At 39.3% G+C, this 27,189-nt stretch overlaps 1 protein-coding gene across 3 annotated transcripts in view; it reads left to right on the top strand.

Annotated features, from left to right (window-relative positions):
- SH3KBP1 (SH3 domain containing kinase binding protein 1) overlaps positions 1-27,189 on the top strand; it is a 236,335-nt gene that overhangs the window by 147,279 nt on the left and 61,867 nt on the right. For all 3 annotated transcript variants that reach the window (XM_065646473.1, XM_065646464.1, XM_065646482.1), the window contains one exon: positions 19,127-19,202. In XM_065646473.1, coding sequence (XP_065502545.1) covers positions 19,127-19,202 — 76 coding nt within the window. The remainder of the gene's footprint in view (positions 1-19,126; positions 19,203-27,189) is intronic.

Genomic DNA, 27,189 nt, shown 5'->3' with positions numbered 1-27,189 from the left:
CAGCAGCACCTATGGTGCGCAGCTGGCACTGGCTGCGGGTGCTGTACATGTCGGTCTGCGCTTCCTATGGCACAGCTCGCTGCTGCTTGCTGTTCCCCTCCGATGCCTTTGGAGGTGCTTGCTCCCCTAACAGGAATGTTGAAGCCAGTGTTCAAAATGCTGAGATAATGGAAAAAATGGATGCGAACAAAACCACCTGGTACTGAATACAAACGCTATTAAGAACGCCTGCTGATGTGGACAGCGTGCCTCAGTCCTCTGCTGAGCACATGTAGCACTCTGCACTTGAAAGCACAGGCTCCTGGTGTTCATTTATTCAGAGACAGTCATCAGTGATGGCAGCCGTGGTCGTGGCAAGCATCAGCTGCGTGTCAAATGCTGTGTAGGAGCAGAGGGAAGCACTCAGCTGTTTAAGCAGCATTCGTGTTTTGCTTTCAAGTTGCTGTCTGCTGTAGTCTGGCATCCCTGCCCTCACCATTTATTCTAGTGCTGTCTTGTGAGGGAAGATACAGGGGAAGAAGGACACTGACCTCTTTCTGTCGCTGTCATGAGAGCCAGGCTGCCTACAGCGGGGGGCTCGCTCCTCTGCTGGTCTAACTTGCCATTTCTCAGGAAACAGGATTTATGTGTTTCTTTCATTATGCAAAAAAATAGCACATGTTTGCAAATGGTGGCTGATGTTCATGAAGCACTGTGGATGTTATAAATAAGTTATTTATAACATCGTTACTCTTTCTAGAGCAACTAATTCACAGCAATAAGAAGGAAGGGTAGGGGAAGTATGGTTGGCTCATGAAATGAGGGACAGTCAAAAAGCAGCATGACCCCTTTGGGAAGGCTGACTCAAAGCAGGACTTGGTACCAAGGGAACAGAACGGGAAATGGGAAATTAAATTTAAAGAGAAGAACAAATTCTATAACCTTGGCTGGCAGTGAGTCTCTGCTGAGTCACTGAACTGTGCTACATGATTGAAGAGTGACTCCTGATCTCCTCTGTACTTCCCGCCCTTCCCTGCTAGCCCACCAGATATCTGTGCTTTCATGTTTTCTCACTTTGGTTTGTAAGCATTCAAGCTGCCTGAACAAAGTTGTCCAGGTATTGGTGACATGGTTCAGCTTCCACATCAGTCTGCACTGGCCGTTTTTGGCAGAGGAGGTTTCCCATACAATGGTTTGTGCTGCTTGTGATGTTTTTTAGGCTTTTGTTTTTAGGAAAGTACCTTTTGGACTCTAAATAAATGCAAGATAGTCATTGTCTGTGCCAGGAGACTTCATATGTGTGTTATTAGTCTTTATTCAGAAAATATTTGTCCATATGAAAGAAACACATCAAGCATGTGCATGAAAACCATTTTCACATTATGTTCCTGACTTGAACTACTTGAAGAGCATCTAAAAACAGCAGCAGAGTAATGTAAGAAGTATTGATAGTACCAGAAGTTACTCTTAAAACTAACAAGGAAAATCTCATCTGTCCTCCTAAGGGAGAGCACTGGGCTTCTAAATTCTCCTAGAGGAGTGCTCTCTGGGAGGGAATACTCCTAATTTTTCAGTCGTGGTTTTGATTAGGAAATCTTAGGATGCTTCAGTCTGAAAAACAGGATGTGTAGGTTTAAGCTAATGCAATTATATTTCATAATAGGGAGAGAATAAAAGTATGTATGTTGTAAGTTGCTGTGGATCAGCCGATGATTGGTAGCTTGCTAATCACAGTAAATCTCTGAATTTCAGTTGAGTCTGTACCATTACCAAGCCTTATACCCCCCACAAGCATTTTAAAAGAAGAATGGTTAAAAACCCCCAAATGCAGTGCTTTAAAATAAAGTTTAAAGTAGTTTAATATATAGCTGATTTGCTGAGTTTCAGAGATACTTGATGGAGACATAAACTGAATTTCTAGGAAATATTTGTATCATGTTTCTAATTCAGAATGGAGAAAATGCTTCAGAAAGTAACAGTATTGACATGCAAGCTGGCTTTTTTTGCAGATAAGCTTCAAGAGAACTGGTTCATGAATTAATGTAATATAGTATGTCTATAATAGCAGTAAAATCTACCTAAGTAAAATCTAATTTATACAAATTGATATAAAAGGATTTAAATTAATATAATGACGGCATTAGGAATAAACAGTTTTATAAAATATCTTAGTGTTTCTGAGTAAAAAGATTTTTTTTTTTCTTGGCCAACTTGTATTATGTCCAATAATTTAACTTTATTTTTTAATTTATTACATCTGAGTTGTTAATTTTTTTAATCTTTGAAAAGATTATAAAAATTCTAATGAAATTATGTTTGCTATTCTTAGTACATAGGAACTTTGAAAATTGAAAGAATGAATATAGTTATGCAAAAAAATGAAATATCTGTCTGACTTTGAAAATTACATAAACAACTTTCATGTTCGATGTGGTATTAAAAAGACTGATGGATGTAAACCAAACCAAACTGAATATAACCTCTAATTTGCCAAGAGTACAATTCATACACTCATCTTTTGCAGTCTATTTAGCTTCATTAGTTTGTGGAATTTTTCTAAATGTGTTTCCTTTTTTAAATTTTCCCTAGTCAGGAATTATTTTTAAAAGTCATACTTGGTTGTAGTACTTCTACTTTTGTACACTCATAAATTGTATAAACTATAAATGTGTTACAGATTATTTTTCTCTCTTAAAACAAATACCATTTTTATTTTCTGTTTTCTGGAAGTGAAAGTAATGATGTATTTTAATATAATTTTAAAATAATTAGTGATTGGAAAACAGAAATCTTGAGGAAGGGGGTTGCAGGCTCAGGAAGCCTCCTGACTTTGCTCTGAGTCACTCCTGAACCTGTTCTGCAACGTGATGCAGGCACAGGGAGTGTTGCTGCAAGAACTCTTGCCTTTTCTGTGAGCCATCATCTCTTGCTCATTTCCATTCTTTAAAACATCCCGATATTTTTTCTGGAGATCTTTACTTACAGTGATAGTCCTACTCAGATCAGCTGTGATTTACTTTTGGTATAAGGCTAAAGGGGATCACAGAGATCATCTACTCGAAGCCTCTCAAGTGGATTGGGACCGAATATATATATATATATAATCCCTAGGGGACAGCTGTTTTTAAAAAAGAATCCAGTGAAGAAAATTGTATATCCTCCCTATGTTATCATATTTCACTGTTGTAGCAGAAAATATATTGTAATATCCTGGCTCTGCAAAATAATTATTTTCTTGTTCTTTTTTTTGTTGGAAGCATGTTTAACAATTTATTGTCCTCCTCTTTAAAATCTCCATACTGTCTAAATTTATCATGTCCTTTCTTACACTGGTTCTTAAAACTAGAGACAACCAATTTTTTTGCTTTTATCTTTTTATTCTATCAGCTTAGAGGCTTTTTTTCTTGTCCCATAATTCTATTGGCACTCCCATGAGAATGCCTCTGTAGGGAATGTGTTGAGTGTGCCTAAGTACGTCCATAGTAGATGTGTTTGTGTGTAAATGCTTACTGAATAGTATATCAGGTCAAATGGGAGTGAGAGTGTATCTTGTGGCTTGCTTAAATATAAATCTTTAATTTCTTCCAAATTCTCTAAGAAACCCATGATGTGTTTCCCTCCCCTGCCCTTTCTCGGTAATTTTAAAATTGAAATGTCTGTGAGGAGGCTGTATTAAGAATTTATAAGATTGTCATGTAACAGAAAATCATGGAACAGTTTCTTGATCATCTTTCTTTAAAAAACAAAAGCCAGAACAAAGGCATAAATGACATGAAATGTCAGCTTTTTTTTTTTTTTTTTTAACAGAGAGACCAATACACTCAGAATTTGTCATAAGCTTCATAAGCTCATTTTTTTCCGTAGAGTTACTTGCAAAACTTTCTGCCTGGGCTATTCACAGAATCTCTGTACATCCTCGCTCACATTGCCTTTCCTAGCTGTTGGTCTGAAGAAGCCAGCAGAGATTAGGCTGGCTTGAGAAAGGAGAGGAAACTTCTCTCTGGGAGTGAGCAGAGGTAGGAAAAGCTCCAGATTTCCTGTGATATAAACAAGTGGAACCTTTGTTTCCCTGGGATGGCCCGGAGTGTGAGTCAGTGTCAGGGCCGGGCTCCCGCTCTCGCTGAGCTGAGCTCATGCGAGGAAGGGGCAGGACTCCAGGGCTCTTCTTGGACACTTGGAGCTGCTGAAAGGCAGCTTGGCTTGACAATGGGAGAGGAGGTATTTCTTTTACAATTAGTTGTTTCGGGTTTTTTTCTGTGACTGTTTAAAACTGTATCGTAACATATATTCTGCAGAGCACAGAATTAGACTACAGGGTTTTTAGTTCTTCTATACGTTTTGCAGATGCTGGGTAGGTAAAAAGTGAAGAAAGAGAAAGAGTGCTGGGGATCCTGAAGTCCATTTCTGCTATAGAGAACTGTATTAGAATAGGGGGTTACTTTTGTGTGAAAACATATTCTGTCCTGACTCTGTTTAGCTTAAGTTTTTTTCCTTTTGGACTGTTTGGCCATTAAACTTGCACAGATGTTTTTTATTTCTATATGATTTGGTTTCAGTTTTCTTACTCTAAAGAATAATATAAGTTTACAGTTAAGCAAGACTAGTTGCACAGTCTTCAGGATGTGTTGCTCTTTCAAATGTTTACTTAGTAAACAAAAATTCAGCCCCCCCCCCCTTTTTTTTGTCATTCTCAAATGCACGAATAAGATTGGACTTCTTCTTTTTGGCAGAAAAAAAAGAAGGAGCTTTACTAATTCCTCTTCTGTGTGAAATGACATTTGGAGTCTTTTGTACAAATGAGGAAAACTGATACGAATGATTTTTTTTGAGAAAATTATGTTGAGATAATAAAATCTAAATAGAAATTATCCTTTCCTTCAAGAAACAGCAAGGAAAACTGGAGTCAACTGATGCTTGTAAAATTTTATAGAAAGCTGAATGGAGAGACACCAAGTAAACTGTTTAATGATTTGCAGATACTTTGGGGACTCTTAGTAGAAAAAAGTAAATTTCTCTCACCTTTGGCTTCTCACAGCTAAAGTCAGTAAGCTATGTGCAGAAGTGAAGCTACAAGTTTTCCGAGTTGCCATTTCTCTTAAAATGTGCCATATGTCTTTCTTTTTCTACTGCCTTAAAAAAAAAGAGAGGAAGGAGGAAGGGAAGAGGGCAAAGGGATCATAGACCAGCCAGGCACTCTGTGGGATAAAAAGTCTGTAGGCCAAGATACCTTTTTAACTCTTTGTTGCATGTGTTTCTATAGCAGGTCAGTGGCATTCTGTGTTTCTAAAACCGTTCTTAAAATACAATGGACATAAGCTTATATTATTACAGTTAGTTGACTAAATGGTTTGTAAAAACTTTCTAATGAAAGCCGAGGAGGGGGAGAGAGGCCTCAGCTCCTGGAGAGGACGTTCTTATGCAACTGCGACTGGTGGCCAAATAGGGGCTGCTGGTTCCTGCTTTCTGCTGGGCCTGGGCTATTTGCCACTCGCTGGCCACCCAAAGAGCAGTAGACATCCGCATATACAGCTTACCGTTTCTTCTGCAGTAGTCTCTGTACCTGAAGCACTGGCTGAAAAGCTGAAATACAAATATAGTCATTTTCCATTTGTGTTTTGAGTTTCAGAGCTTCATTCAAAGGAAAAGAGATGAAATTCCAGTCAGTTGAAAGAGAACTGGATGGAGATGCTAACACATTTTGCTTTGTCACTTGTTCCGCAGTTTTCCCTGTAAGAGTTTAAAATAAAAACATCTCACTGTTTTGCTTCAGTAACTTCTGTCCTGATTTCAGTGATGCAAGGTGAGGGAAAACAAAGAAGAACACTAAAAAATGAAAATTAAAGATAACATGAGGAGAAAAGAGGAAATATAATCCCAGAATGGAAGAAATATTTGCTGTCAGCACTAAGTCTGGGACTATCTGCATGACAGTATGGGTTTAGTTTTTCTTTTTAATCGTTGAATTTGAAAAATATAATTGAACACCTACTTGGCAGTTTGTTGTCAGCATCATAAATTTCACAAAAGAGCAAAGAAGTATTGTTGCCACTTCAAAAACAAAGAGAAGAGCCATTCCCTACGTGTTGTTTTCCTAGACTTTTTTTTTTCAAGAGATGAAAGGAGCTGCACAGCCTTCCCTACTGCTGCAAAAGGAATTGGCAATCCATGTAGTGGTTGTAAGGTTCACTAATTTCCCAAAAGAGAGAGGTTTCATAACAGCAGTTTCTAAGCTGGATGGTACAATCTGGATCATGCCAGTTAACCAACAGCAATCTGGACAGGCATGGTTCCCCTGGGGGAGTAGAAGGGAATTTCATTGACTCAGTGCAGACTGGCTGAAGGATTTTTCCTAGAAGAGATAGGAATTAATTGTGAGCTACAGCCTGAAAATGGTAGAATTCATGGTGAAGGGTGCAAGGAGACATGATCTTCTACATTTGTGTGAGCCACAGTCAGTAAAATGGGAAAATGAGAAATAAATAAAGCAGGGAAGAAAGAAGACTTAACTGCTCCAAAAAATACTGTCTTTACAAAAGCACCTTCTAGCATTGCAAATCTGTAGTTTGAGGAAGAAAGAAAATGAGTGTGTTCATAGAACTCATTTAGATGTGCGTGCTTTCAGTGCTTTGAGATGAGGCAGTTGGGAGAGAGTTCTGTGTGGGTTTCATTCTGTATTTGCCTTTTTTTTTTTAAATTTCATTTACTAAAGTGTTTTTCCTCGTCAGTGATTCTAATATGTCTTGCTCCATTTGTTTCAGCAGCATCTACCTAATCTAAACTCTTACATTCACTTTCTCACCATTAACCTTTTGGGAAGGCAGATTTTTAGTTCATTAATGATTTGAAACTGACAGCCTGACAGCATCAAATGTCAGGATTCCAAATTTTACAGAAATGTAAGTGTTATAAAGCATGTGAATTAAGACACATAGGTTTATCTCCAGCACATCAAGCCATATCAGTAGAAAAAAGCCTCTCCGCTCCCCTCCCTGCCCGTAACATGAGGTTTTAAGAACTTGTCAAAACACCAAGTTACAAAGCTTTAGAGTCTGAACTCATCTGCTGGTTGAACAGATTTAACTGTGGAGAATATTGATGTAAAAAGCAAAATGTGCACTCTTCTGCTCTCCAAGCTACCCAGAGTTTTAATGAAAATTACGTTTCACTGTTCATATTCATTCATGATTTTTTCCTACCTCCTTTTCCATCCAAGAAGTTAAAATAAGAAATTTGCATTATATATTTTTACCTACTTATTTGTTGACCGTTATTTGAAATAGCACATATTTCTCTGGTGACTTGCATAACGCTAATGAAGATACTCTTCATCTGTGGTTTGTAGACTTCTGGTGGTCTGTGAAACACCTGGTAGTTTTAGCGCATGGATAGCTGGATGGGACATTTGGTGCTGGCTCAGGTCATTTCGTAATGGAGCTCAGCAGCTGCAAACAAAGAACTAAAGTAATTTTCCATTTAAGCAGTTCTGAAATCACTGAAGAGATGTTTTATAGTTGTAAATGGGAAGTTAGGAATCAGTGAAACAGTCTCTCTAATTAGATGTCTTTCCCATTATGAAGGTTTGAGACTCTTCTTTTAATGCAAAAATATAAATTACATGAACGTGAAGGATATAAACAGTTACAGCTCAGCATAAACATCAATGCCATTGCTGAGGGTGCAGTGTGGATTCAAACACTGAAATATTGAAACACTGTGCGTCCGAAGACATCTTAAATCTATAGCACTTTCTCAGAGAAAGTCAGAGACTGTTAAAGCCTTTTCAGGCTGCTCGACAGAGTCAAATCTATTCAGGAGGTCGATAAGTTATTCTGAGCACTTCACTGATAGTGTTGTGGTAGACGTAGTCCATCTTGCAGGTCAGAAGTTTGAGGTGGCTAAACAGGAAATGTAAATGTGTATTTCTCTACAGCGGCTTTGTCTTTTTTGTTACAGTAGCTGACTGTCAATCCTTTGTTTCCTTTTTTATAATATTTTAGACTCTCAGTGGTTTTCTCTGCTTCTGTGAGAACTACAAAAGAGAGCCCAGGAAAGCAGACTTACATGCCATAGAGCATTTTCTCCATTGAAAACTTCTGTACTGGCTTAGAAACCAGAGGACTTAAATTAACTTGTAAGAGTTATTGCTTTATAATTTTGAAGACTTTTCTAATTATTTTCTCCATATATCTTTGTTCTCCCTATGGTTCTGTTTTCTTTTTAGCTGAAAAACATAAAGTTTGTTTGATAATGTTTGGAAGGAAAGAGAAGTTGGAGTAATCCTTTGAAGTTTCCCTTGTGTTATCACTCTGTTTTTTTGTCACCTTGCTTTATTTAAATTTACTTTCCAAAGTGTACCGTATTCAATATTCCATTTCCATATGTTCAACAATGAGATTTCCAGGGAATCTGAAGATCACGAGACATCTGTAGTTGAGATCAGAATTGTGCCGGGGCTGGTATCGTGCCTCCAAACAGAGGTCAATACTGGAAGCCTAGGGAAGAGTGCAACAACAGGCTAAACATACGGAGAAATTCCTGCAGTGTCTTCACAGCCTCTAGTCATTTTGAACTTTGCATTTAATAACCCTAGTGGATTTTTTTTTTCCTCGTCAAATCAGGTAGTCACCTTTTCATTGCATGTAACATGTTGGCATCTGTAACTCCTGTGAAAGAGTTCCACTCAGCTGGATCGCACACTGTGGGAAGGAGTTACCTCCCTTTGTTTGTTTTGAATGTGGTACCTGCTAATTTAGTCTAATAGTCCTTAATTCTTATTATTGGAAGAGATAATGAGGGAGTCCTCCCTAACTGCCTTCTCAGTGCCACTCCTGATTTTCATAGACGTGTTTTTTCCAGGATGAGGAATGTGTTCCACAAGTTTGATCATTCTTGGTGACTTTCTGTCTTTTCCAGTTTCTTTAGGGACTGAGGTGGGTTATGTGTAAGGAGGGGGAAAGGGAGTGAGAACTGCACACAATGATCTACGTGTTGGATATATTTTGATAGCTCTTTCCGTTGCTCTTTATTTCTTTCCAAAATATTAACAGCAATGTATTTCAAAGTCCATCGTTTCTGTCTTAAGATAGTGGGTTTTTTCCTCCAAGTGTGTCATTTTACTTCCATTTGAACTGAAGTTTTGAATGTCTTTCCCCATTTCTGGATCATCTGTGAACAAAATCCTTGATCTCGATTCCTGAAGGATTCCACTGGTCACCAAGATGAAATCCTGCCTTTTGTTTTCTGTCTTTTAATTGATTACTTATCCAAGTTAATCTTTTTAGAGAAGGAAGAACAATAAACTCTTTCTACGCATCTCAGTTTTAGTTTTTACTGTGCACTTTGGTCACAGTTTCAATCTTTAGGTGCCAGGACCAGCAACTTCTTAATTTGTGTATTTTAATGAAAATTGCCGAGAATTGTCCTTGTAAAGTAGTAAAGCTCATACTGGACTTGCAAAAAGACAGCATTGTATTGCTGTAACACCAGCATTTATTGATTAGATAGCTGAGTTTATAGATTTGTAGACAGAGAGATACTTAAATAGATACAGATAGATAAAGACACATCTATGATTAGATTAGCTGGCTGCTGTCTTAGCAACTCTCCTGGGATTCTGTTGACTGAATTTAGATGTCTATGATATTGGTAGGACTCAAGTTTTCTTCACTGTCTGTAGTCCAAAAAGCATTATTAGGACATGACCTTTCTTATACCAAAGGAGATGTCCAGATGAATTACACCCTAAAAGGGCTGTTTACCTCCAGTGACAGAAGGGAGGCCTGCAGTGCCTGGCCCATATGTACACATCTGGCTCATAGATGACGTTTAAATGAAATGAATTCCATCTTGAATAACTACTTCAGAACTGCAACATATTGTCATTTTACATCTCAGTGACAAAACCAGTTGAATGCCATTGTACTGAGAAGTGTGACCAGATCTCATGTAAAATGTGATCGACTCACCTGTAGCTATAACACAGCAGAAACGAGGGTCTCTATGAAATGCAAAACTTTAAGATTTCTTAGCTTTTGAAAGGCTAAGCCAAGAAATCATGCTAAATTATTATTAAAATAATAAATAATAGTGAAAAACACATTAAATAGATCAAGTTTGAGTAATACAAGATAAGTTTAATTGCAGCACCTAATGCTTTCTCCTAAAAAACCCACACGCCTGGAAAATCTACCAAAGAACTTACTACTCTGATCTTTGTTTCTTTCTTGTTCTCCCTTCTTCTTTTAAAGTACTTTTTCCAGAAAAAAAATAGACATTTAATTGTTGTTATCAAATAAAATGTGAAGGAGTAAGAAAGTCTGAGCCATCAAGGAATGTGGACATAAATTGATTAAATCGTCCCAGTCTTCCTTTATCTCTTGCCTTTCTGCTGTATGTCATACCTTCACAGTGGTGCGTCAAAGGTAGTACAGGCTTGCCATTTTGTCTTTATTTTGTCTTGAACATTCAGAACCACATAAATTGTTCCTTTTCTGTCCCAGTAAGTGGTTTTATAGGTCGTCTTTGTATGTGATTTCCAAATACTTTTTGACCTAATTAAGTAAAGCACCAGTAACTTCTTTCATTAAAAATTTTAGAAGTTACAGTTATTTTGAAAAATAAAATAATTTTTAATCAAATTAAATGTGACTGTTCCTTAAGTATTCAATGCATTTGTTCATAGGCTTGATGTAGTTTAAGGACTTTAACTGATGATAATGGATAGTGTTGCTTCTTTTTTTTCAACTGTAAAAAGGAATTACATAAGAAGAATAAGCATCTGTGATGAATCGGAAAACAAAGCCCCAGCAAAATCATATTTTGTTCTAAAATTTCTCTAGTTTGGAGACCTCTGTGCTGTTTCCTTTGCTTTGTTTGCTTGCTTGTCTGCTTGGATTCCAGTGCCACGACAGTGGATGACAGATACAGCAGTTGTAAGGTGCTCTGACATTCAGTACTCTATTTCTAGGGCCCCAAGTGAACCAGCTGTGGTGTGAAGTAATCACAACCTGTTTACCATTCTCTGGAATGAGAATTAGAGTATTGTAGTAGGCTTTACACTGACATACTATTTTTGTGTCGTAATACCGCCCCCTCCGCCTTTTTCTTTCGCATTCAAGAAATAACCTTTGTATTTGGTAAAAATCTGTTTCTGTGTGAACACTAGGAAACATTTTTCCCCAAGATACCTTTAGTTTTTCTGCATATGCATCTTAATTCCCAAATCCTTTAACATTCAAGCAGGATTTCCTTGCTGACTACTTGAACGCTGCTTTCCTCTAAAGCAGTGCTGGCGTAGTGGCCTTTTCCCAGAGGACTGTTGTTTGTGAGCAGTTACGGGGCCTTCACCTTTTCGCTGTTGACTTCAGACAATTTGTTCGTTTTGTCCAAACTTGTTAATTGTGGTAAGAGTCATGCTGATGGCTGAAATGATGTTGATTTTCAAGGAGTTCCGATGGGATGAAAGCTTTGCTCTTTTGCTTTGTAAGACCAGGATTTTATTTGGAGGGACATCTGTTATTTAGAGATTTGCTGATTTTGTCTAGACAGAGTGGATTAAGGTTCCAGCAGTTCATATGCCCTTTGCAGCACCTAAATACAGGGTTTTGCAACCTTGCTGTAGAAGGGTAAAACCTTTCATGGGTAAAATCTTTCTCAAAAGAAAAAAATTATATATTTCTTTACAAAGATATGCTGTAATTCAGAAGGCCTATGTTCATCCAAGTCCAAATATCATCTAGTATAGACATCAGTTGGAAAAACTGCACTTAAGTCTGCTGGAATATGGACTATGTGAAAATGCGTTATTTTCAGATTGTCCTGTAGAATGTTATATAGCTTGACTATGTGCAAATAAACTATAGTATGAAATTTAAAAATACGTTAATTGCTTTGTTGTCTGAATTCTGTGAAATATTTGCCAAACATCCCGCTAAAAAATTTCTGTGGTTGTATGCCACAGCCGATCCTGTGGTCAGGGCACCCGTTCTTCATGGAAGTATCATCTGGTATGTAGAGCTCAGTACTTGAGTGTCATTCATATTTTGTCTTTTGAATGATGTGAAGGCCAGCAGTACTGCAACCTTTCCTTGGGTTGCCCTGAGCATAGTCAAAATGTGACATGCTGGCTCCAGGATCTGTTAAAGCACACTGTGCCATGCTCACCGTGCTTTCCTGGTGAGCTTAAGCTGGTATAAAGGAGCGCTGCACCTGAGACTTGCACCATATCCCTATGACCATAAATTTTCCTGCCACAGTTCTACCCAAATGTTTGTGCAGCTGTTTATTGAAGCAGATAACATTAAAACTCTATTTTGGTCTTCCTTACCCTCTGCAATACTTTTTTACATGGATTAATTCCTTCCTCTCCCCACGCAGACATGCTAATGCCACGGCCGAGAGGAGGAGTGGTGGCAGGAATCCACGGCCAAGGGTGGCTCCCTGGGGACATGGCCATCTTTGGGTGGGCCTGGGTGGTGACCGGGCTGTTCCCTGTCTCTTGCTCATAGCACATGAATTATGAGACACCTTCAAGACACCAGTTGTGAGATATCCTGTCTCTCTGCTCATACTCAGAGTAAACTAGGAGCAGGAGAATAAAAAAGGATTTTGCTTGCCTGTGCTTGCAACAGTCTGGTTGTATTCGAGGACTTGATGAACACTTGTTTCCTGGCCCATTCATTCACCTAACCTAGTTTTAAGGAAATTACCCTGTGTTGTGGCTGGAACGTTCTCATAGGCAGTGTTAGAAATGCGTGCAGCTTGGGCAGCTGAGGCTCTCTATATTAGCTGGGTGTGCACTGGGCAGATATAATATCTAGTTGGTATTAAAAAATATTAATAATTGTAGTTCAGGAGCATATGGATGGTATTTCCACCAAAGCACAGCTGGGTGGAAAGTAGGTACAGATGAAGAAGCTATAAGCTATTTTACATTACTGAGGCATTCAAATGTGAGGTAGGTGCTTAATCACACTTTCCCTAAAGAATTTTTTTCTCTGAAAAGGTTTCTTAAAATTCCCATTACCCTCTTTGAAGTGCCATGCAGTAACCCTTTAGGAAAACTGTTAACTCTGTCCTTTTGGGAAACCTCAGGACAGCAATACTTGATCACGCTGTCACAGAAAGTACTTTATGTGCAGTTGGATGTTGGTATCATGGGAAAAATTGAAATTCTGGACAGTTATTTTATCTCTGACAGAGTAAGGGCATTTTGACATCTGAAAACCTTTGGGGTTTTTATATTTAGGCTCTTTCAATTTTTTTTTAAATGTAAGTTAGACCAGGTAGGATGAATAAAGGACTTGATGATGTTCCTTAAGCACTTAAAGCATATTAGAAAAAAAGAAATTAATTTGGTTCCCCCTTCACAGCACCAGCATTATACATAATCAGTGAGAAGCTTGTTTATGTTGCTGTTCATCCAGAGCTGGAACAATATAGTGACCATTTCCGATTCTTTGTGAAAAAATGTTCTCGGTTACAAAATGAACTGTTAAAAATACATTAAAGAATACAACTTTTATATTGTCACTAATAGGGGCCTCAGATTTGCACATAACCTATAGACAAAATTTGTCATGCATATAAACAAGATTCTAAAATAGTAGTTGAATGTTAAAAGGAAGTATTATGGTCAAAGAAACAGGGCACATTTTCCCCCTGACCTAATCACTGAGGTTTTCTGAAATTCTAAAAGTTCTCAGGATACATAACTCTCTTTTCCTCCCCTGTAAAAAAAACATCAGTGCATATTGTTGTATTTTCACTATTCAAACCGATAAACTATGTTAAGCTTCAAAACATGAGTGTTTCCAGCTCATACAGCCCATTTTTATGAATTCTTTAGTGTCTGATGTATTCCTTAAGAATATCTTTAAGGAGTTACGTTTCAAGTAGCAGTTCCAAAATATTTTATCTAGGGTAGACTTCAATACTCTTTCCAGAATAAATACTGATGCTGGGTAATTTTTTTTTTTTCCCCTTTTCCCCTGAGTAAATAAGCTGTTGCTTAGAGAAGCCTATATTTGTTAACGGAGAGTCAAAGGAGAAGTATGTTCCTTTAGTGCAAAGAAGCATAGCAAAATCTTATGTATAGACCTAGCTGGTGCACAAGTGACAATTCCATTTGAATTTTGAGATGAAGTGTTCTAGAGACATACAATCTGAATAGCAGAAGTAAATAGACAAGTCAGTGTTCAGTAACAACAGAAAACCCTGAAATATATTTTTAAAACATCCTGAAGGAGGAAACTTGATCACAGGTCTACTTTTCTTCCTCTGGTCAGGGTTGAATAATTGTGGGGAAAGGCCGGAGTGCCCTCAAGTGAGAAAAACTCACTTGTATGCTGCCCATTACGTGCTCTGATTCTCTTGTGTTGCTCTCTGCTGTTACAAGGATTGCAGTTGAGCCAAAATACATAAATGAAAGGAAATGAGACTGTTTAGATTGTACTGTGACCTCATTCACACAACTTTGTGTGCCACCTCAACCACTTTTGTAATCACTGTTAATTCAGTATCAGAGGAAACTGGTCTGCAGAGACTGGGATTTCCAGTTTACCAAACTGCCATCAAGGCCTCTTCTGCTAACAGAACCTGTTATTTAGTGCTAGACTGTCCTTCCGTTGGCTTCGTAAAACCAAGCATTAAGACTGGCAGGTTGCTGTTAAATCTGTCTTATCTCTCTGAATATCTATACACCAAATCATGGTCATTATTCATGCTTTTATCAGCTATTTCTGCAGCAAGAGGGCACTTCATCCCCTTTCATCTTTTGGATTCACTTGTCAAGCGATTAGGGGGATTTGTGTCTGACAGCTAAATAATCTAATTATACATGCCTTGCAGAAATAGCGGGATCAAGATTCTGCCTGCTCTGTTGATACGCTCTGTTGTGTGTTGGGAGTCAGTCTAGGCTTGGAGTCAGGAAATCTGAACCCTACTTCCACCACGTTTCTTGCATGACAAGACTAAGCGAGTTAGAGTGAGATCTATGGAGCAACGTAAGTGAAACAAGGCTGGCTGCCACCATCTAGAGGTGAGATTTCTGCTAATCAGCATACTGGAGTAGGATAGAGGGAATCTGAAATGGTACTCTTCAGGAGTGTCTCTGAACCACCAGGCTAGAGATATAAAGGCGAGGGAAATATGCTGCCCTTTTTGCTGGTGCTGAAACCATTCTGCAGCCAAGAACTCAAGATATATGCAACTAGAGAGAAAATGCAGAACTTCACTTGTCTTCGCAGCCTGGCGATTAGGGCACTGCTGAGACGGGGCCATTATGGGCCTTCTGGTTCATGCTGCATGTGACTTTTTATTACAAACATTATTGACAAAATCATGGAGTTAGGTAAATGGAGATAGAGGGTTCATCCCGGGGAGATACCATGGGATGCTGGCAGGGTTGAGGATCCTGCTCTTGGATTTGGAGTGTCTAGATGCCCAAAAAGTCCTTCAAATTCTAAATCTCGTTTTGTGCCTGTGCCCCAAAGGGCTAAGATCTGCTTGCTTCTTGGAAATGTTGAGCCTCATAGGTAGGAATGAAGAAGACTAAATAATGTGAAAACTGGAGTTGTGTATCAGTGTTTTGCAGTGTAGACCAATGTGTCTAGAAGGGCTCGGAGTACATTTTTTTCTCAAATAGAATGACCTTCTTACATAAAGGAAGAACAGAAGAGGAGGAAGAATTATATTGAAAAATTCATTTCAACCCAATTAAAGTGTTCTTCGCTGCCATGTTTCATTTTTTAGAAGTGAAAGAGATTTTGATAAATTACGCTTGGCCTTCAACTGGAGGAGAGACCAAAATACCCTATAGTGATGAGTCCCTGAGAAGAAGAGTCTGTGTCATGGAGATGTGTGTTGGATCAGCAAGGACTTAAGTTGGGTTTGCTTAGTTTTCCTAGCCAGTAGTAAATTTGGTAGATATTTGACCAGTACGGGAGTGCGTGTGATGTAAACAGTTGGAGAGTCAGAAGGAAAGTTTCTGGCTCGCATGGGAGGAGATGTGTCTGTCTCCCATTTCTCTTTTCTTGTCAGAAAAATTGATAGCTGTGATAAAATTACTTGATCTGGGACTCTCAGCACACAGATTTTAGTTATGCTTGAGTTTTTATCCTATTAAAGCAGAACCACCAGACCCAACAGATCATAGAGTATTCAGTGTCTCTTGGGGTGAGGAAAGTTTTTCTTGCATGTTTCCTAATGAACAAATGAGTACTGTATCAAATTTCATGGAGATGTTTTCAGAAAGTGGTTACAAATGTTTTCCATGCAAATGCATGGATCTGTGTAGACCAAATGTAAACATAAATAAATTGTAATAAATAAAAAATCTTCTTTAGTACCATTTTACAAGAAGAGTAAAATATCTTGGCAGCACAAGTCCACCTGAAAACAGATTTGTGTGGCTTATCCATTTTGTTGCTTTTTTCCTGTCAGTGGTGCTTCTATATCACCCTTATAAATCCTTGGGTGCATTCCCCTTACAATTAAAGAATACCAGTTCCACTTGTTTTCTGTCCCTGTCCCACAAAAAATTCAGGTGTCCCTCCTCACTAGGGTGGGTTCAGTGCAACACTTGTTTAAATTATTTGAATTGTGACTTTCTGTGTCCTTCTAGTAGATATAAACATACCTTCCTCTCTTCATCGCAGAATTTTGGTACAACTTTGCTCATCCTACAATAAGTGATCCTTGGATCTTCTAGGTCACTGTGTTCTTTCAGCACTTTCCATGTGCTGCACTGAGTTTTGTGCTGCTCTTCATGTATCAGTAGACCTGTCAGGAGGCCGGTTTCTCATTTCTTTGCTCAGGCTATTTTTTCTATGTGCAAAGAGAATCATGTTTTCAGCCACCTTGCACCCTGGGCTTTTTACCTTCTCTTCTGAACAAATTGCAACTCATGCAAAGACTGCTTTCTGACCTGTCTCCTAGCATCCAACAAGAGAACAGCCTTGTTCGGATGGTGTTCTCTTTTCTGTTCTCAACGAATCAGTTGGTTCTCCATGCTGATTTATCACCTGCACAGGCATTCTTTCTGAATGAGCAAATGAATGAATATTTTCAAGCACTGCTCTTGCATCTGCTTCTAGAAATGAAGAAATTACATTGCAGCATCCCCTGCCACTGGGATGCACTAGTTTCTTCCTCCTTGCCTTTTGCTGTGATTTTTACCTTGTTAAATTTTAGCTTGTTGTGGGTTTATCTGAGTTTTGGTTTCGTGGCATAAGATCAAGGATTCATGTATGATAAAGCAATTACCAAATGCTTTCCTTTAATTAATTGTTCTTGAATACCAATTGCATTTTTTAAAAAAGAAAAACTCCCCTAAATTAAATTTTTGTTATTCCTTTAGTAAACATTCCTTTCTGAATTAAATGGCAGTGCTGTTTTGAGTATGTGCTCTGATCATTTTCCAAACTATTTTATGAAGCTGAACTGCAAATAAAGGTTTGATCATGAACGAGCATGTACCAAGACGTGCAGTTATCTGGAACTGCTCTGTTTGCCTCTGAACCAAAGGCTGTCTTCCCAGTCTTGCTTTCATGTTGAAGGCATTCGGTGCTTTTATCTGTGCGAATGCCCAGTAGCGTCACATTCTTCATTACATCTCTTCCAGTACAATTTTCACTGCTGTCCAGCTACATCTCAGAGTCAGTTCTTCATTGTCATCCTTCTTGAGTTTAAGCTTCTTCAGCACAGCCAGGTCATGCTCTTTTCTTAGTTTTGTCCTCTCCTGATTTGCAGGAGTCTGTCATCTCCTGTTTTTCTGTTACCTCCCTAATCACTGCTTCAGACACTTCTTGTCTCTCATTCCCACCTTGGCAAAGAAGTTGGGAGGTTCTGTAGAGTTTTGTTGCTGATCTCTCTTCCCAAGCAGTTCACAAACTCTGGATTGTAGGCAGAGTTGCAAGCTCATCAGAAGGTCAGTTGTTTCTGCTGCCACCTGCAAGTTAAGTTGCAACAGGACACTTGGGGTATTCCAATTCATAGTTTGTCCTACATGTCAACACAAATTCGATGACTGTCTTGTGCACATCTCTCAAAACTTACCTCTCTTCCAGAGGTGCTCTTTTGCCAGCCTAAAATCCCTGTGCGTGTATTTTACTCCTTTTCATAGAAAAATGTTGACATAGTTAATGTACAAAATGACTCTTCATGTTCTTTATACACCTTGAAATTTTTCAACTACTTGAAGTGCTGTACTCCTATTGCTTCTCATATTGACCAGAGTTTTCCTCGTGGTTCCCAAGAGGTCCTCAATGCCTTCAAGAGTAAATTTTAGGTCTCTTGTCTCTTAGCTTTTACTCAGAAGGTCACTGGAGTATGGAGGAGGTTTTGTGGTGTTTATGCATACCTTACCAGCAAAGGATGTTGGAACTACAGATGGGGCTTTTGCGTACTCTATGTATCTATATAAACAAGTAATAATTATGCTTATGTCCTCAACTAGACAGTTTTCTTGATAGGTAGAAAACCTGAGTGAGAGACGGGATAGCATGCATATAGTTGTTGGTGAAGATACAAAAAGATGAATATCACCAATTTTATTTTATTTTGCTGGGGGTGCAGATAGTGTTTGTTTACTGTTCTTTCAGCTTACCTGTCTGAAGCTGATTATTGCTTATTGCAGTACTCCTCTGTAAGTTATTTTTGCTCAAAATAAACAAAAATGGGAACCATTGAAAGAGGTGTTGTCAACTTAAAAATCACACTCGGTCTAGAATTACTGAAATGGATACTCTTTGTACAGAGAGAAGTCAAGGGTTTTTCTCCCTCACTCTTTTTTCAGTTTTACTTTTTGTACTGAATAGCACCTTTCCTTAAGTAATTTCATCACATATGCAGTGCACCAATGAAGCTTCTGTGACTCTCCCCTGAAACTGTGTTAAGCGGTTAATGTTTAAAAATATTAGTAAACATTTTCCTGAAGGGAAAATTTGAGGATCGAAAATTTGAATTCTTTATAATTTTTTAAAAAAGGTAACACCCCCCCCCCGACAAACCTAAGTATAGTTTAACTTGCCTCTGTTTCTTTACTGTACTTTTTCTACTCCTATATTTTGTATTTCTATTACAATTTTTATGTTGTCCAACTTTTAACCGAACCTGCAAATTTTAAAGGAGAATAATTACTTTTTTTCAGAGTGTTGGGAAGAAATTACCTTCAGCCACAGCAACTCAGGAGCCAACAAAAATAGAAGTGGACAGCAGAACAAAAAGTAGGTTTCATAGTTTTTTCTTCTTTGCACTTTGTGCTGTTAAGCCTCTTAAAACCAAGCTGAACACTTTTCTCTGGTTTTGGTTGAAAGAGCGTCCTCTATATATGAAAAGCAAAATGCAGATATATATATTTAGGATAAACTTTGAGTAGACAGTATGTAGACAGAATGCTTTGTTTCACAGAATCCCCTGAATTGTTTTTGCTCTGGTAGTCCTACCTTGAGTTTTCTGCCACCAAAAATCAAATTAAATTATGTGATCAGCTTTCAGCCTTGAGCGTCCTTCGAAATTAATCAGAGTTGAATAAGATTTAACTTCAGGCTGTAACTTGTAGGTAGGTCATAGAAAAATATATCTCATTGTGAGTGCCCTTGTTTTTTCCTCTTTTGTCTTTCTGTGGCAGCAATAATCTGTGTGGGTGGTATAGTTTGTATGGGAAATGAAGTGTCCAAGAACTTCAGTTCTGTTTTTGTCATTTCAGTGCTTAGTAAACAAAAAGCAATAATTAAATCTTTTAGGCAGATCTCAGTGCTGTTCTGGGAAGGCATATGTAACTATTAATAGCTTACCAAATAACTTAGAGATATATATTCCCCATCTTTTGATTTTATTTATATAAAGTTACAAGTAAATGTTACAGATTCTGGAAGAAAAGAATAAGAAGGCAGAGAACAGCCATGCCTTAGAAAAGAAACTGAGTATAATATAAAGTGTTGAGTTTTTTAAGTCTTGCACAGTCCTTCTTCTCTGATGTGTTCATCCTTTTAGATAGTCAGCAAATAACATTTTGTCTCAGAACTGGAATACATATAGACATAGGAGGGCAAACATCTGGACCAGCAGAGCAGGGGCTGTCTGAGAGACGTATATGGTTATGACCTGTTTTGCCTCTTTTTCGGAGTTGCAAAGGCAGTTTAAAACAGCTTTTAGTGGGTTATTGTCGATTAGGTGCCCCACGCTAATTGACTTGCTGCATCCTCTTACCTTGTTCCCCTTGTGTCACCAGGCTGTTAACAGGAAGTACTGCGAGAGATCTTGCCCTGAGGAAGAGAGAACTTGAAATACCGAAAAATGTGCAAACTGGTAGTGTAGAGCAGGACTCCTGAACCATTGTGGTTTGGAATTACCTTTCCCAGCCTGCAGCATGAGCAGGTTAAGCTGGTCTGAGTGCAGGTGCCATCAGAAAGGGTAGCCCCCTGGACTTTCCTCCCTGCAGTACTAGCCCTTGTGTGGTAAGCCAGGCTGGGAGATGGCTGCCTCTTTCCACATCAGCTCATGCTTCTGGCAGCTGAAGCTGCTCACTGAATTGCAGGGTACTGGGGTTTCATACTTCAAACGCTTATTAATATAATGTGGAACACGGAAACCTTCTGAACGGTGGTTAGAGAACTATACCTTTTATAGTGACACATTGAGCTCTGGTTGACACAGATAGAGACACTTCTTCATCAACACTTTTGGGATCTGGTTGGTTCTTCTTTCACCTCTTTGTAATTTCCCTCAGACTTGTCTTTTTGGTCAGAAAACCCCTCTTCTTCTGTGGCCGTCTGTTTTTACCATGGTTGTGTGCAAACATCATTCAACATCCCTTTTGCCAGAACTTGTGCGAAGGGTGTGCTGCTTATTTGTACAGTATCTTTGCATGTTCTATGAATTTACCTAAACTTTATTATTTAGGACATTTTGTCTTTTCTTGAATCTCTAGGGCCTCAGTGGAATTTTTGGGGTCTTTGTTCTTGCTTGGGAAAGAGAAGCACATGTGTAGGAAGCTCTGATATAATGTAATTATATATAATTGTCTTAGCCCCAAGTGGCATCACAGGAGATACTTTTCAATCAGTTGAAGTTGTGCTTCATTTAAATTGAAAAACCTTTCAGTGAAAATGAAACATATTTCAGTCTGGTTTGGTTTTTGATATAAGTGGAGGAATAATTTTTTCACAATACAGTTAATGTCTGATAATCAAACATGACGAATGTAATCTGAATCTGGCGTAGGACTGTGGTCTATCTACTATTTGTCATTTCTCCATTTTTTTTCTTCTAAAAACCTGCCATGAACAAGCTTGAAAATGCATTGAATCCAGGGAAGTTTGCAGACTAAGAGAACTGATGAATGTTGTAATTGTAGTGTTCAGCACAGAAGTATCATTCCACCTTGGACCTCAGCTGCTTTCACTTTTGCCTGGGATGGTAGAATCCCAGTCTTCCTTGGAGTCTTAAATTGCTGAATAAAAGAGGTAGCGCGCCATTCTCCAAAGAAGCAGCAAGAAACAGAAGATCCATAAATTCAGCTCAGTATGGAGGGGGAGCTTTTGGATATGTGATTCAGATTCCCTTGAGATTACTGGTGGAGATGTGTGCTGCAAGCACGAGAGAAATTATAGGTGTAGAAGAATATTACAATTTTTCATGTTTCACCTGTTCCTTCCCATGACTGATAATGTTATTTCTTAGTCTCAAATGGATAAAAAAAGTTCAGTTGCACTGTAAAAGAACATGCTGAGAGAGGAAACAGGGAGCAGTAGCATCTTTTCTCTCTGGCCACAGAGGCTTCAGCATGAAGTGATGGTTACTGACTCTTCCCACATCTTAATTTGAGTCTGCTTTTTTCTTATAGCTTTTCTTATGTGATAAGGCAGTGATTTGCAGCAAGACACTTGATGTGCTCACCATTTGCTGTTAGTGTATGCAAGATGGCCTAAGTTCTGCAATGGGATGAGTTGGTCAGAGCAAGTGACAGAGCAGTATGTTCTATAGGTGCATCTCCCAACAATTTGCTATGTAAATCTCCATTAAAAATGGGCTTAAGAATTTGGGGGATAAACAGATGACTCTTCAGGGCCAAGGAGGACTTTTGCTCAAAGAGGGAGCACAGTGAAAGCACAAATCCTTACAGAGTTTGAGTGGTCCCTTGGAAAACATCACTAACCTTTTAGGAATGAAAGAATGCATCTTTGAAGAGAAGAGGGGAAAGCTGTTTAATTTAGGCTTGTGGGTGCTAGACTTCAAGGGGAATTATTCCACTGTTGAATTTCCATCTCTTTTACATAGCTGGCATGGCATATGCATGCATGTGTGCTTATAATTCTACCTCTGGGGTGAGACATACTGTTTTTTCTATGAGGCAGATTGCTTTTAGTTTGAGTGGCTTGTGGTGGAAAGGCAATATTGTAGCAAATATATATACATTTTTAAGTAGCTCTGTTGGATTCTAAAATTCAGCAAAGCAAAAACATCCACAATGACGGAGAGAACTATTGCAGATTACTGAGATTGCAAAGATGAGTGTAAATAAGCAGACAACAAAACAGCTAAGTCACCGAATGCATTAACTCTGGCACTTCATTTGATTACTCCACTCACTGACTATTTACAATTCATGTTAACCTATTGCATAGGAATACCAAAATCTTAGCAAGCAACTTATCTTTTTGCATGACGGTAGAAGGTATAAGGAGTAGTCGAATCTAGATTAATGCGGCTCTAATTAGTTCTGTTTCTATTTTTTGTTTGGTGAGGTGGTGTTTCGACAGTTTGCATCTCTCGAAGTTCTATGAAAATATTTACTAGTGCGATCCATTTATGAGTCTTGAGTGTAGCGATTAATAGTAACACCAAATTCTGCTGAATGCAGTGTTTGGATTTTTTTCATCTGGTTTATATTTTTGGTAACGTTGTAATTTTTCACTAGATTTTGTACGTTTTATTCCATTTCAGACACATGTTATGAGTGATATTTAAAGAGAGGAAGCTTAAGCTGAAGGAATACTACTTCAGTGCTGCTTGTTTTCTTACTTAAAATTACTGTTTGTGTTCATATTGATTGGAGTATGATTTAGGCTTAATCGGGGGGAAATACTTAAGCCTCAAAAATCAACTGTACAGGTTTGCTGGGTTTTTTTGTTTTACTAAAAAAAAAAAAAATAATCAATTTCTGAAAAGTTATAAGGGTGAATCCAGCCCAGTGGTTAGCTTGCCTGAGATGGAGGAAGTCTTGCCATGGGGTGGAGCAGTTCTTGCTTCACAACAAGGAAGCAGCAGCAGAGATAAGAGGAGGAAACTCTGTCATCGTGGCCTAAGAGGAAAAGCAAATTCCAGAGTCGCTGTCCCCTGTGAAATTTAAGCTTGAAGGTATGTTTGTCTGTGGACTGCTGTCTTGAATGTCACAGCTCATCCTAAGAGCCTGGCAGGAGAACAAATAGAAGAGGCATGCTTTTGAAGTGAACAGGGTCCACTGATACAGTAAATGGAATTTGCTTAGTTCTAGTTTGAGCAGTATAATATTTAACCAGTCTCTCAAAATACAAACAAATGAATTTACCCGCTACAGCACTGCAGGACCCCAAGTCATATGGAAGGTCTGTATGTTGACGTCAGTGCTTTATACTGCAATTGTAAATACTCATTGAGCCACTGAATTCTGTGGGTGAAATATAGTGCTTGTGATGGCCTAGGTAACGCAGCAGCCATATTCTGTAGAAATGTTATCTCTTGCTATGTTATCTCTTGCTATTGTTCTTCCTCTTAGAAGCAATGATTTTTTGGGCAGGCTTGAGACTGTATTAAATAAGCCACATTTTGAACTCAGGACAGACTGTGGGACATAAGGTGCTGAATGGAGATGTATGTTAACTGTCCCCGTAAAACATCCTGTTCTTTTTAGAGGATAGCCCATTTATAGTGTTTAGGATGGTCCTGAGATTTTTTCCTCAATTAAATGTGGGCAGTGACAGCCCACTTGAGATAAATATCTAGTTCATGGCAGCTGCTGCTGCTTCTTCCAGCTTCTGAGCTACAAGGATGATGCTCGGAAGGGGAATTGCACGTCACCCTGGGGCTTTGCAATCTGTCAGAGAAGGCAGCAATGGTTTTTTCCAAAGGACAGGACTAGAACATGGGCAGAGAAGATGCTTATTGTTGTATTGTCATTGTACCTAGTCTAGTTGGGACAGTACAGTTCAAAAATCACAGGATCACAGAATGGTTGGGGTTGGAAGGGACCTCTGGAGATCATCTAGTCCAGCTGACCTGCTAAAGGAGGTTCACCCAGAGCAGATCACACAGGAATATGTCCACGTGGGTTTTGAATGTCTCCAGGGAAGGAGACTCCACAACCTCTCTGGACAGTCTGTTCCAGGGCTCTGGCACCCTCAGAGTAAAGAAGTTTCTCCTCATATTCAGACGGAACCTCCTGTGCTTCAGTATGTGCCCATTGCCCCTCATCCTATCATTGGGCACCACTGAAAGGAGTCTGGTCTCATCTTCTTGACACCCACCCTTGAGATATTTATAAACATTGATGAGATCGTCTCTCAGCCTTCTCTTCTCCAGGCTGAACACACCCAGCTTCCTCTGTCTTTCCCCATAAGAAAGATGCTTCAGAACCATGATCATCTTTGTAGCCTGCCACTAGACTCCCTCCAGTAATTCCGGTTTGCCTAAACGATCTCTAACCTGATCCTCCTCAACCAAGGGAAAGTCTTCCTTTCTCCAGACTTTCTCTCTTACCTCCAGGGTCTGGGATTCCTGACAGCCAGTCTTAGCAGTAAAGATGGAAGCAAGAAAGGCATTCAGTAACTGCCTTCTCTGTATCATCTGTCACCAGGGCACCCACCTCATTCAGGAGCAGACCTTAATTTTCCCTAATCTTCCTTTTGCTGCTGATGTACTTGAAGAAGCCCTTCTTGTTGTCCTTGACATCCCTGTCCAGATTTAATTCCAAGTGGAGCTTGGCCTTCCTTACTGCATCCCTGCATACTCTAACAGCCCCCTTACATTCCTTCCAGGTGGCCTGTCTCTTTTTCCATATTACATAAACATCCTTCTTCCACCTGTGTTTTGGCAGAAGCTCCTTACTCATCCAGGCTGGCCTCCTACTCCCTTTACTTGATTTCTTGCTGATAAGGATGCATCAGTCTTGAGCTTGCAGGAAGTGATGTTCGAATATAATCTAGCTCTCTTGGACCCCCCCCTACCTTCTAGAGCCCTATCCCGTGGGATTTTTCCAAGCAGGACCTTGAAGAGGCCAAAGTTTGCTCTGCTGAAGTCCATGGGTTTAGTCCAACTTATTGCCCTGCTTCCTTCACACAGGATCCTGAACTCCACCGCCTCATGGTAGTTGCAGCCAAGACTGCACCCAACCCTCACATCTCCAACCAGTTCATCTTGGTTTGTTAGGACAAGATCAAGCAGCACATCTCTCCTCGTAAGTTCTTCCACCACCTATGTCAAGAAGTTACCATCAGTGATCTATAGGAACCTCCTGGACTGTGTGTGCTTAGCTGTGTTGTCTTCCCAGCAGATGTCAGGGTGATTGAAGTCTCCCATGAGAACCAGGGCATGTGATCGTGAGGCTACTTCCAGCTGTCTGTAGAAAGCCTCATCAACCTTCTCTTCCTGATCAGGTGGCCTGTAGTAAACACCCACAACAGTGTCCCCCTTGTTAGCCTCTTCCTTAATATTCACCCATAAGGACTCAACTCATTCTTCATCCCTCCCCGCCAGGCAGAGTTCAAAACATTCAAGCTACTCTCTCACATAACGTGCCACTCCTTCACTTCACCTTGCTGGTCTGTCTTTCCTAAAAATTACATAGCCTTCCAGGACAATATTCTAGTCATGTGAGCTGTCCCACTGTGTCTCTATAATTGCAATGAGATTATGGCCCTCCAACTGCACACAGATCTCTAATTCTTCTCGTTTATTCCCTATGCTGCGTGTGTTGGTGTACCGGCACTTCAGAGAAGTAATGGAACATACAGGTTTCCTGTGAGGATTGCAAAAGGATCCACCATAGCCACACATACCCTTGAGGTGGTTGCCCGTGGATGCAGCCAAGGGTACATATTTTCAAATGGGGTTATACCTAGCCCAAGCCCTCTCAGTTCAGAATGTGTTGGGCCAGAAGCTGCACACCCTGTGTTAGATCCAGGCTGTTGAGTTGTAAGATGTGTAGTAAGGTTTGTCTGCTCACTCAGTTCACTGAGCAATGCCCATTGCCCATGGCAGGTTGTTCTCCTTTGCTTAGGAGGAGCTCTGAGTTTGCAGGGAGAGACTCTGTGGTCTGACAGGGTAAATTATTGTTGAATTAATATATGAGGACTAAAAAGCTCATGAGTATCATCTTTTCTCCTCCCTTACTGATTCCAAGATGTCTGCTGTTGGGGGTTTATTAGCAGGTATTTTTTTAAATGTCTTTAGATCAGAGGGAAAAAGAGAGGCTTATAGAAGAACCATCTGTGATTTTTAAACCCAGCCTTGGATGTCAAATGTAAAAATGAGATTTATCACCTGCAATTGAGGGATACTTAGTATTGGCATCCTAGTTTGAAGCTATAATTTGGCTTAAGTCTATTTACCACACTTGTAATAGAATATATTATTTTGACCTTTAGTTTTTTGGTGTCTCGTTTTTTTTGGTTTGGTTTGGTTTTTTTCCCACTTGGAAAAACCCCAAATTCAGCAAGTTCCAGTTGGTCTCTCAGTGCTGTGTCTGAAAGTAGTATTTCCTTTTATCTTTTCTTCCTTCCTACTTAAACATAGCTGTTGAAATTAAATGCTTCCATATCCTCTTGTGGTATCACGCTCTGCTGAAAAACAACAATTTTAGTACCAAAGTGACATAATGTATTAGATTATTCTCTGCTTTTATTCATCTGATTTTAAAGGTTTGTATTATTTTGAGTCCTATTTGCTTTGTTTTTACTTACTTAAATCACGTTCATCTACCATTCCTTTAGGAGAAGTTTGAAAGCTGATTTTGTCCAGTCACTTACATTGTTCCAAACCCATTTGTGTTGTCGAGAGCTAGCTCTGTTGCAGCGTGATCCACAGGGCCCTTGTTCGGAAGGGGAACGTATTGACTTAGTGTATGTCAGTGCAAATAGCGCTCAAGGAGTCCAGATTTCTACTGTACATACACCATGTATTTTTTCCACAGCAGCACCTTCACCCTGTGTCCTTGTGCCAACCTTCAGTGCATGG

This window comes from Caloenas nicobarica, chromosome 1 (genome assembly GCF_036013445.1).
Source record: "Caloenas nicobarica isolate bCalNic1 chromosome 1, bCalNic1.hap1, whole genome shotgun sequence".
NCBI lineage: Eukaryota > Metazoa > Chordata > Aves > Columbiformes > Columbidae > Caloenas > Caloenas nicobarica.
Note: the sequence above shows the minus strand (reverse complement) of the source record. Positions and strands in the feature narration are given on the sequence as shown.